Consider the following 12,652-nt stretch of genomic DNA (forward strand, 5'->3'; position numbering starts at 1 on the left):
CTGATCATCGGGCTGGAGGACAAAAGCAACACATGCTGTTATTTGCTGAGGGGAGGGAATGAATAAAGCATGAGGATGCCTGGAGACTTCTGCAACCATTAAGGGGCAGAATATCATGTTTGTATATGCTGGAAGCTCAAATCACCAAACTTGGCATCGTAACAAGTGAAATATGTATATGCATTTCCCAAGAAAAGGGAGCACAAGTGGCAAGATGGTCCCCACTGTAATTATAGCTCCAAAATTCAAATTTTATTTATGATAATTCTACTGTAGATTTTTTTGGTTCAAGTTGGGAGTGAGACCTGCAATGCCTTACTTTTTCCATATCCATTTCCATATTAACTTTAATGTATTCGTTATAGAGCAGAGGCTTGCGCACTTATAGTCCTTCAGTCGACTGAAGTAATCCATTGTACATAAAATCCCATCACTTTGATAATACATTTATCCAAAGCAACAAGCAATAAAACGTCAATAAAATACTTTTCGTAAATCAAGTACCACTTGGCCTTTTAGCAAGTTTAAATCTTTGGCTGTGGGAAAATTCACAGTCATGAGGTTGCTGGACAACAGAATTCCACTAACGTGAAAGTGGCCACTAAACATGTTGGCTGTGCTAAGTCACCTCAGCAACAGCCCAAAAACAAGACAGGCTGTCACTTAATTTGATTAATTCATTTTTAGATGTAGAATTATAACAAGTGCTATTTTTAGTACTAGAACAGGAGTGTCTGACCTGTTTTTTATTTTATTTTGTTTTTAATCAAGGGCTACAATGCAGTTACAGTGGATATAAAAAGTTTACACACCCCTGTTCAAATGCCAGGTTTTTGTGAGGCGGAACAATACCAAGAACCAAGATAAGTCATTTAAAAACTTTTGTATAATTAATGTGGCCTATAACAAGAACAACTCCCATTGTATGTGTGGCTTTTTTTCTTTCTTTTTTTTATGTTTTCACAAGGTGAAGTAAAAAAAAAAAACTGAAATAATGTGCAAGTATTAATTTCATGCAATTTTAAGGAAATATATATTGGTCTTTTTTTATTATTATATGTTGTTAATATTAGTATTATTTTTATTTTATGTATCAAAAGTACTAGAGGTATCTGTGATTACTCAAGAGGTATCCCTATTTGTATAAACAGTATTGTAGATTTAAAAATAATAATAATAGTATAGTAACCAAAATATATATTTTTTATTAAATTATCTTTTGAGAAAAAAGTGAACAGAAATTATTTTCGGTTTTCTGTTCTCTTCAAATGCTGCTTCAAATTCAGGAAGAAAGATGGAAAGTCAATGCATCCTATTGACTCATTACATTTTCAGGCCTTCGCGAGCCTCGTAAAATGATGTGGCAGGCTGGATCCTTCCGGTCGACACCTGTGCACCACACAGCTAAGTATTTCTATATATTTTAGCAGGTGAGTTGCAAGTTTTGCAATATCACCATGCCAGTATTTAAATAATGTAATATAACACTAAGTCTTTATAAAGTCTGTCAGTCTAAATTTGGTAACATAATTAAAACCTTCTCAAGAAACGTTCACATAAGTTCAAGGACATAAAATAGAGCAGTGTATGAATGAGATTAATGTTTCACGTGGTTCATTTCACACCGAGCGAGGGGCTATTCCTGCTTGGTCCCTCGATTCCCCATTGTCCTTCAGGCTCTTTCAATTCTCCCCAGGATTTAAGGTTAATTTTCTCACTCCATTGTGATCAAGAACGCCAGAGGCTTTTTTTACAACCCAAACTCTATCCTTTATTCTCCCTTTCCACTCCCAACCCAGTAGTACCCTGATGTACGTCACTTTTTTCCCCGCCAGTCTGCTTCCATCGCCTCCCGTCTCCATCAAGGTTGAACTTTATAGACGCCAGCAGTGTAAAAGAAGCTCAGAGCTATTTCTAAAGTGTGTCTCATTGTGGCTTAGCTTTACTGTCTCGCTTGAAGGATGCAGAGTAACGATCTGCACCACAATACGCAGGAAGAGCAATTCACAAGGCGTGTGAGAGTGTTTGTCTGATCGTATATTCATGGATCACAGTGCACAATATGGGCAAAAGTATTCAGACAGCCGAATGCTATCCGAGCTCGTATCCCACTTAAGGGGTGAATGTTAACGAGTGTTGGCGAACATAGCGAATGTGCACTCGCGTAAGGGTAAACATGATTATGTTCACAATATCCTTGCGACAAGAAAAACACATTAAAACTGTGTAAAGAATATTTAGAGAACATTTAGGAAACGTTGTGAACATGAGTGAAACCTGATGCGAAATCAACATTTGCTAACGTGGTAAACGTTTGCCCCTTAGTGGGTTACGGGCTTCACAGTAAGTGAAAAATGGAAGAAAACATGGAACTACAGCTATAACGGTCCTCACTTTCTAAATTTGGGTATTTGTTTGAGTTTTTCAGCAAGTAAAGCAATTAGCTTGATTTCTGCTGAGTCATGTAGCTTTAGCTTATTTTAGCTAGCTAAAAATGTTTTAGTAACAGTGTGTATGTTGAGGACAAAATCTTCACGGAATAATTACTACTATTTAAAAATATGTGTGATAAAACAAAAGGTTTTACGAACTACAAGGTCGGCATAACAAAGTCTTACCAAATAAAGTTGATTCGACGCTTATTTCATCTGCTATATTTGCAACGTAACCTGGTCATTGTTTACAGCGTGAAATTTCACGGGTGGACAGTCAGTCCTCCAATTCTGGAATTATGTTTGCTTCCTAACTACACCATCATCAAAATTCATGGCAGCTCCATCCTCTAAAATATCTAGTCTATGTTGCCCTTTTCTGGCTCACTACACATCTGTGTGTGTTTTATTACTAGCCAAGTTTTCAGAACAGAAGACGCCTTCATCTTCTCCAGGCATCTTTTATGAGTAGTGTAAAAAGTAACTTCATGACAATCTCCTCCCGGGTATATGTCTTTGTTGTAACGACAGCACACACTAGTGACGGGCGGGATGTTCATGTGTGTGCTGGGACTTTAAAAACACTGAAATGTCTCTCACGTTCAACACACTTCATTTTTGGACAGATGTGGTGAAGACTCACAAGAAAAGCTTGCCCAAATACTACATCATATGAGACTATTTTGATTTCATCACGACATTAATATTAATAGTGTAGCTACTAGCTGTCCCTAAGCTCAATACACTGCAAAAACTAAAATCTTAAGTAAGATATAATTTCTTAAATTTAACCTAAGTTTGCTTATTTCGATTTGACAAGTTATTTTTACTTAAAATGAAATTGTCAGGCAAGATCATTGTGCTTATTTTCAGATACTTATTACTTAATTATCTTATTTGATCAAGCAGTCTTGGCATTGAGTGTTAACAGCTAGTTTTACTGTGAGGATTAAAACAAGCATTCCTCACATTTTAAGACGACAACTAACCAACATCAAAGTCCCTGAACTGGGGTTCTAGTAATAAGATAAATGGAAAAAAATACAAGACGAGTGCAATATGGTTAATTTCGTTATATTTACTAAGCTAATTGTTCCTTCTTTCAGTACCAGCTCAGTGGTCTAGTGATAGAGTTCCTTCCCTCAGACTTGAAGGTTGTGGGTTCAATTCCTGGCTAGGTTATGACAAAGAAAATTGGACCAGTTACCTCCCTGCTTGACACTCAGTTTAAAATAAAATACTCGTATATTTTAAGAAAATAGTTATATTTTTTACAGCTTGAAAAAAGTCGACATTACTTGTTTTTAGTCTGAAAATACTATTTTCAAGACCGCAGTGGTTGATATGGGCCTTGTATCATTTTCTTATTTTTCAAAATCTTACAGGTAAATTTAAGTAACATTTTTTTGTTCTGTTGGCAGATAATTTTGCTTATTTGAACTAATAATTTTATTTTATTTTATTTTCTACAGTCCTTTTTGCAGTGTAGACAGACAGTGTTTACAGATTGGAAATATTACACGTGTGCAGTTTTTTGTTTTTTTTACATAAGCACAAAGAAAATGTGTCTAATATATAAGACTTCAGCTCGGTTCCTTCTTTCTGGTTTGGTTTGTCTGGACATTCAGAACTTGTGTGTGTCCGGTTATGTAAATCCATCCATTGTGTCCTGAAGCTCTTCTTTCCAAAATCTCAGCGACCTCTCAACCCGTGTATGACATTGCCTTGAAGGAGTGCATGTCATTTACAAATCATAAGTTTGTCCCTCAACATTTGAGACCAATTACTCCAAAGAGCAGATTGTCATTCAGGAGTGACAAAAAAAAAGACACTCGCGGGTGCATAAGAGCAGCGAGTGAACGCAAATACATCAATATCACTGTTCGTGATTAGAGGCTGGAGATCAGAACAAAGAGCGTGTGCGGCGTGAACAGCAGGACATGAATATTGGAGAGAGCTGCGGAAAGCCTCGGTTGAGAGCTCGGGAGTGAGACTGTGAAATTAAAATTGCTACACGCAAGGGGGAAATAGGCTAAACTAGAAAACTGAATGGATTGATTTTTCATCGTGAAATAAAAAACAGGATTGCTTACTCCGCCTGTGTGTTCAAAAGTTCTCACTGGAAGCATTCACTTACTATTGGGTGGGAGATGAAAGAGCCACCGTCACTTATGACGTCCTCCAGTAGTTCTTGATCTGTGCAAAAACAAATGCATAATGTCAACGTCTTGTTAGTATTGCTCAATATATCTTTTTGTTGGCTGTTTCCTTCAAAGACTGTGGTAGACACAAAAGTCACATTACCATCTTATGGAATGTTTAATTTGAACAACAGATGAACAACAAATAAAGATAAAAGACAGTGTGCGGGCTTTTGGAGACAAATCCTCTAAATGCTCCTAATGTAATTCAAAAACACAATTTAATTAGACCAGGGTTCATTTCCTGTGATTAAACACTTATTTGGATCTTAATTAGACTTAATCTGATTCTTCATCCGCCTCATTTACTTCCATTTATTGTTTTTCTTTGTTTTTTTTGTGGGTGGCTTTGAAAAATCACATGACCTGGTAGCGAAATTAGACAAATTACTTCAGAAAACATTCATGGTACAGGATATAAGAGTTTAATGAGCAAATTTAACCAAACCTTCATCAGTTTCGACATGTTTTTTTTCTTCATTTTTGGATTAATGGGTTGTTGTCCTTCTGTGGGCAATAGGAGTAATAACATGCATGTGACATCCTGAACACTACACAGCAGGAATTAAAACTATTAACTGTTAAACTACATGCAATTGGATGTATGTTCATCCACGTGAATAAAAACTAGGGTTGTGCAGATCGATCCAAGTATACTATCGATAAAATCAATACTAACCTGAGTATCAGTATCGGATCGATACCAGAGTGCTAGTATCGATATTTTACATTTCTTTCTTTCTTTTGGTTTTTCTCATGGGTCCCTCGCACAATCCCTTTGTAGCACACGCGCATGTGACAGCGGTTTTACAGTGAATGACATAATATGACAATGAGTCATGTTTTTCTTCGTTTGGGCTTTTCCAACTGCTCGTTGAGCCAGGTATTAGTGTAGCACAACATGTAAGTATCGTTTATGTAATGTGACAAGACTAGAGGAGCTTAGGTGGCTGACGTTTTTTGGAGTGCAGAAGAGTGACAGGGACTAAGAATATGAAGATTATTACTACATTGCAAAGTTAAATAACAGCCGTGGTATGTTTCTGTTGAGGATATTTTTTAATGGCATGTTTAAGAGCTTAACAAGAAAGTCTAATTTGGAAAAAAAAAGTTATCTAATAGGACAAATGATTTAAAATACCATAATATTTAAAGAACCTAAAAGTACTTGGTATCGGTATAAATATCGGCGATATTGGCACCAGTATTTACTTGGTATCAATGGATACCAAAAATTTCAAGTATCGCACAGCTCTAATTAAAAACACTAGTCTTTGTGTAAAGGGATTGACTTGTCTTTCCGTTTTAAGTTACAAAAACAAACTTCTATTACAGTAGAGATGTGGTTTTCTAACTTTTTACATCACATGAGAAAAACTACCTTACCTCACCAAGTACAATAATAAAAGGTTTTAGTCCTAAATATTTTTTTAATATTTTTGTAATCCACTTTAACTCATTCACTGCCATTGACGGCTATAGACGTCAAAAATTCATTTGAACTATTTCTATTAGTTTAAAAAAAAAATCCACTTTTGTTAACAAGAGTATGAAAACCTAGAAAAAAATTATTGTACATTTAGAACAGATATCAAATTTGTGATTAATCGTGAGTTAACTATTGAAGTCATGCCATTAATTGGTCAATTAGTTAACATGATGCACAGTTTGAACATCAATACTGCACTTGAAGGGCGTTTATAATCCCCCACTGACCCCCTCCCCCCAAAAAAATAACTTTTGTCAAGCAGCGCAAACCTCACAGCCTCACGTTGACATGTAATATTGCTCAGTTAATCACTGCAATTAATTGTAAGTTACCAAAAATAAAACTCAAAAACATTTGCTGTTATAACACTACCTTACGAATAAATCAGGCTACCGACATAGTCGCTATCGCTAGCGTTGGTTTGTTTACAGTGCTAATTCTAGCTTAGTATTACTTGTGCTGGCTATTTTGTTGAAGCTGAATATGCGATCTCTGTGACTATTTATCAATTTCATAATTAGATGTTATTATGCACATTCCTGAGGGAGGGGTGAGGCTTTGGTCAGAGATTCAAGGCTGGGGGGTGGGGGGGGGAAGATTAGCAAAGTTAGGCTACATTCAAATCTTGCTAGCAGTTTTAACACTGTAAACTCTCCCTTAAACACTGCTCTTAAATACTGTTTGGCTGAATCTAGATTTACAAACAAACTTCATTTAGAGTCTTTGTTTGCAAACCATTTTTTGTTGTTGTTGCTCATTCTAGTTCCAGAACCAAGTCGCATTCTCAACACTTTGAGAATCATTGGAGTAGAGGCTACTATTGGAGGAAATACGATTCTCCTAAAACAGCTCTGTGGGGCAAGTTTATATGATAACTAAATCACTGCGCTGTATTAAATATAAAATATATATTGCCAGCAAATAAAAACACCCCCGGCCCCTAATGTAAGTCACCATTGGGGAGACATTACAATTTACAGTAGTAAGCACAGATAAGCCCGTAGGATAAAACCAATAAATGCACAGTGATCCGGGAGTCGTCATGCTTGGGGGGTGGAAGTCACATGCTGTACCGACACACAGCAGTTTGAGGAAAATATAACAAATATACATCTATTAATCATTTACAGATGAAACATTTACAAATCAGGTGCTGACTTTAGAAGTTTGCATAGATAGACAACAAACTTGTGACTGATTTGGTCTAAAACAAAACCTTTAAGTCTGGCCAGTTTCCACATCGTTACACCTGACTGTGCATGAATCAAACAGAGGAGCAACCCAAAAAAAGCCACATGCAATAAATGACCCATTATTATCACCACCTCTAAGTGCAACTCACTCTGCAATACCGAATGTTTGCTGAGGCATACTATGTGGCGCTAGTTGCTCTGCTCGTGGTCAAGGGCACACACACACACAAAAAAAGACTATTTTCTCTTCATGCTCTAAATCCAGCGTGACACAAAGTGGTCTAAAGAGCGTCTCCAGTCGCAATACGGCAGCCGCAGTCATGTGACAGTTTTGGGCAGAAATACTCAGAGGGGTGGGAAGAATGAACAAAATGTAGCTGCACAGCGAGGAAAGAAGTGGGCGAGTCGTGGCCGAAGACAAGGTCAACTACATTACTGCACATGAATCTGATCCGTGATTGGTCGTCACATACTGTTTATTTTCAATGTGCAGTATCTTGTGAGTCCATATTGACCTCACAATAATTGTCTATATCAAATCATGAGTTGGAAATCTTTCGAAAAATGTATAACCAGTCTCACATTCATAAATAGATGTTTAATCCTTCTTCAATGTTTCATAAAATGGGGAACGTTTATTTTTTGTTGTTTTTGCAGGTGCAGGTATTTCGCCTGTTTCAAGGGACCCCCTGACTTTTATATGACTTCTGTTCCTTATTTTCCGTATGTATCATCATTCTCTCGCCTTCAAAATACCCTCAAGAACCTTTAAAGACCCACAGGTGTGTGTTCTGTGGAAACCGATGCAAATGTGGTGGTAACACAGACAGTTCTAGGGACTGTTTCAAATCCCCCTGTACATACCATAAAAATATACATACTAATACATAACTTGCACTGTCTTTACTGTGGAAATAAAAACAGTTCTAGAGACTGTTTCAAGCTCTCTCTTTCTCTCTCTCTCTCTCTCTCTCTCTCTCTCTCTCTCTCTCTCTCTCTCTCTCTCTCTCTCTCTCTCTCTCTCTCATTTAATGGCACACTTTGTTATATTGCATTTCTGTAAAGTACTTTTTTTTTAAATTGTGATGTCATTGTTTAAGAGGCGGATCAGGCAGACCATTTAAGTCCCCGCCCAGGTCTAAAATACACCACCCTTCATTGCAAGGGGCGATCAAGAAGAACATTAGGAACTCTCTTGCTGTTAGCAGTTGTGCTCTGGGCAACCCTGTTTAGGAAATGTCAACTCGAACATGAAGTGACTGTCACCTATCGACCGTACAGTCACAGTGACAGATTCCTCTAATACAGAGATTACTGGGCTACTTTTGTCTTTGGTGCAGATAAGAGAACTAATCAGAGATCAATACCTGAGCTCAATGGCATTTTATTATTTTGCTGAAGAAGCGTTTCTTCGAGTTAAGAACTGAGCTCAGCTCATCTTTTGGATCAACCGCTTTAAAGCTACGCATCAATGATTAGCACGTTGCACATACGCTATATGGACATAAGTACTGGGCCATTACGCATGATCCCATGAACCTATGATGATAATGATGATGAAATTTTAATTTTAATTTTAATTTTAATTTTAATTTTAATTTTAATTTTAATTTTAATTTTAATTTTAACTTTAACTTTAATTTTAATTTTAATTTTAATTTTAATTTTAATTTTAATTTTAATTTTAATTTTAAATTTAAATTTAAATTTAAATTTAAATTTAAATTTTCATTTTCATTTTCATTTTCATTTTCATTTTCATTTTCATTTTCATTTTCATTTTCATTTTCATTTATATATTTTTGTATTTTTTAATTTAATTTTATTTATTTATTTTATTTTTTTTATTCATATATATATTTTTTTATTATTATTATTTAGTTATTTTTATATATTTTTTTTTTAATTTTTTTTTTATTTAAGGCAGCGTTGCCCGGCCATTCAACCATCTAGTCCATGGGCTGAACCAATTGGGCACATGGCTCAGGCCAATAGTAGGCCCATTGCGACAAAACACTGCATTAAGTACAATCCCTTGCGCATTAGCGCACACTCATGCCAGAACAGAAAATTGCCGTCTCGGAACTGCAAGCACAAAAATTGTCCCAAAAGTAAGATGAAGGCAAGCTAGTCTCTTATTGGTTATTCAAATGATACGATGAAGAGCTGTGTCTCTTCATATTAAAGAAAGAATTGATGACTGATGCAGTTTTCAAGACAATTGTGTAGTCTCTAATGGCTTGTACCTGATTTACAAGGAAGGCGCATCCCAGTACAAACCATTGTGAAGATCCTCCCGGGTGTATCGTAGCATGCACAATGAATCAAATCCTTGCGCTCTCACTGTATCCAGGTCATAGTATACATTTATTCTATAAACTGCTGAAACGTGGCTCCTCCTTACTACTTTAGTGTACTATACCTTGTCTATGTTTATCATAAGAATGACTACAGTTTACAAATGAGCCCATTACTATTTCCATAAATGTTTGATGAGCACAACAAGAACTTACCAACATACAAATCTATTTAGCTTATGAATAAGACATGGTGATTAAATTAAAACTGTTCTTAAATCATTCGTTGGTTGTCTGGAGTTGAAATCGTGACTTTTTCCCGACCAATCCTCCACGAGTGTAAGTACTATGACCTGCAGTGTTCCACTAATCTGTGTCGGTGACACATGGCGCCGGGGCCTTTGATGATGGATGCTCTGCTATGATCTGCATTAACTGCGGGACTTGTAGGCCCCCAGGCATGTCCTGCTTCAGTGGATGGATAGCGAAATGGAGGCGAATCATTCATGGCTATGAGGGTGTTCCCGATACCCGCATGACCTCTCCATCTACTACAAACACATTAATCGATTCCAGCCCCCCAGCCGCCTCACCTTCCCGTCCTTATCACCATGGTGATTGCACATGAGTGTGACTTCGGCCAGCAGGACCCCACCCTCATTGCAGATAACACACCATGAGACAAATTGATCTGAAGTGTCCCATGGAATTCCCCCTGGTGATTAGAGGTGTCAACCCTACCCCCAAATGAAATCAAACAAAATAATATGATTTAAAGAAATAATAATTTTTAAAAAGCCAACCTCTATATTGCGGAAATTAATTATCCATTTAATTATTCATTTAATTATTCATTTATATTTATTGTATATTCTCTGTATGTTAAACTATGTTAATTATAATCTATAAAAAAAAAAAAATTCTGTGTTAATATTTTTGGGTGTCTGCAACGGATTGCAATATTTGGATTTACATTATTTCCTATATTGGTTTGTTTTTTGTTCAACATTTTCCATTTTTCTCCTGTCAATCGCTGCAGGGTGTATGTAGACAAACAAGCATTGAGGCCTACATGAACAACTCGAAAACATTAGTGAACCAAACATGAATGTTTTGAGATATGGGAGGAAAGCCGGAGTGCTCAGAGAAAACGGACACAAGTACGAAAGCAATATTAAGATTCTACAGAGGAGGGCCTGAGCTGAGCTAGTCTTTACAAAAGTGCCAAAGTCCCAAGTAAGGTTTTTTGTTGAAGATTAGCTTTAAGCGTCACTTACATCTCATTGCATTGAAGGCCAGTTGATAAGCAGGACGTAGCATCTCGTCTTTGACTTTTGGCAAAGGCAGCCCCCTTTCTTCGCCGTACCTCACCAGCTGGCGGGCCGCTGGCTTCTCTTGGTGGCTATTCTGGAAGATGACGGATGCCAGCAGGTAGACGTCATCTGAGAAAGCAGATTGACCTTGGTTGGTGGACAGGAGCTCCGGGAGGGACTGAGGGTCACCGTCGTGGGGGTCCGGGTCACCATCATGTTGGGAAACAGGTTTCTTTGTTTTCCATTTAGAAGCGATACGACACTGTCCGCTGTTTACTTTTGTCACTGTTGTCTCTTTTTGTGTTTGCTCAGACATCTGAAATCACAACAGAACAGTGATTCCCTTCTCTTTTTTTTAGCCAAGGCACATAGTTTACATATAATTTTACATGTAGGCTACACTGCAATAATGATGAATATTGCTGTTGATAATATTATACTTCCAACTTTATATTATAGCATAGTTTGAAAATATTTTATTTCACTATAGTTAGTAGAAAATGTTGGACAACCAAATAAAGAAAATAAGTAAGAACTTAATTCTTTGGGAGTAATTTATTCAACAATAGCAGCTATAATACATCCAAGGTGAACTTATAGCCTACTTTAACTCGTTTACTTTTCTTCACTGCAGTGAAAAATAGCTTACTAAAATGATGGATAGCCAGCTGTTCTGAAGTTTAACCTAACTTACGTTTCCTATAACACTGATTGTATTTTACGATATACAGATCCGTAGCCTACTTGCAAAGCAAAGCAACGTTACGCGTTCCCTAAAATGACGCGCGGTGCATCTCCATGGCAACCGCAAGTCGCGTTCGCGGCAATCCTCAAACTTTGTACGCGCCCCTTCGTGAAGGACGTTGGAGCTTGTTACCATTTAACAGGCATGTTGAGGCAAATGAGATTGGATGGTATACATCACAAACCTTAATGCAGCATGGCGTCCTCAGGCTTATTCCAAACTTCTGGAGGAAAGGCGTGTCGACTCGTTTGTGGGACGCAGTGAGGAGATTTGGTGCCCATGTGACGCAGTGGGCTCTGCAGGCGCCCCCTCGTAAATACCCTATAACAATACACGGATCCTACACTGCACTAGATCCTTTTTGGGGCACATTCTGCCAGCCTGTATGCACAAAGGTGTATCAAAAACGTTGTAACATATTTGGATCATGTTGACATGGATTTAGTATATTCATACTTTACTATGGATGTATATAATATACAATATATAACAGTTGTAATAATAATTATTTAAAAAAGAAGGGGAAAAAAAAGGTTATCATTTATGCTATTTCTGCATGCTACAGCAAGACAATTAACAGAATGCAGACGTCAACTATACTGCACAGTTTGACCTCATTCATAAGTTGTCTGACCACTATATGCTGGAGTTGTTTTATTATGGCGTTTATTATGGCGCAGAGTTGTCATTTGGCCTATACACGTCATAAAAAGGTCCTACTAGCTAGCTGCATGTTGAGCACTGGTGTGTTTGTTAGATTGAAGAGTTCAAACGCCAAAGCAGACATCTACATTTGTTTGTGATTTTTAGTAGCAATTGCTGTTTATTTTATTACTAGTTTCCAGAACAACATGAGTATTTTTTATTTAGGGTACTTTACATTAGTATAAATTAATTAGGTAAGGAGCGATGGGTAAAAAAATTAAATACATACAATACAATAAAAATCAAACGTGGAAAAATTACTGCTGGGACAATGTAA

General features: G+C 37.0%; 1 protein-coding gene across 1 annotated transcript; it reads right to left on the bottom strand.

Moving 5' to 3' along the window:
* Window positions 1–4,548: 4,548 nt before the first annotated feature.
* LOC147168482 (protein NSUN7-like) lies at window positions 4,549–11,905 on the bottom strand. Its single transcript, XM_086085564.1, has 3 exons — window positions 11,855–11,905; window positions 10,890–11,241; window positions 4,549–4,628 (listed from the first exon to the last, which is right to left on the bottom strand). The coding sequence occupies exons 2-3, from the start codon at window positions 11,239–11,241 to the stop codon at window positions 4,549–4,551; spliced, it is 432 nt and encodes a 143-aa protein (XP_085941690.1). The 5' UTR covers window positions 11,855–11,905.
* Between the last annotated feature and the right edge of the window lie 747 nt (window positions 11,906–12,652).

The sequence above is a fragment of the Leptonotus elevatus genome, chromosome 9, assembly GCF_054856555.1.
Source record: "Leptonotus elevatus isolate MCC_2025b chromosome 9, RoL_Lele_1.0, whole genome shotgun sequence".
Lineage (NCBI taxonomy): Eukaryota > Metazoa > Chordata > Actinopteri > Syngnathiformes > Syngnathidae > Leptonotus > Leptonotus elevatus.

Coding starts and splice junctions, on each gene's coding strand:
- LOC147168482 (XM_086085564.1), bottom strand. CDS start 11,241: ATGTCTGAGCAAACACAAAAAGAGACAACAGTGACAAAAGTAAACAGC. Junction 4,629..10,889: donor GGCCTTCAATGCAATGAGAT/GTAAGTGACGCT, acceptor GTTTTTGCACAG/ATCAAGAACTACTGGAGGAC.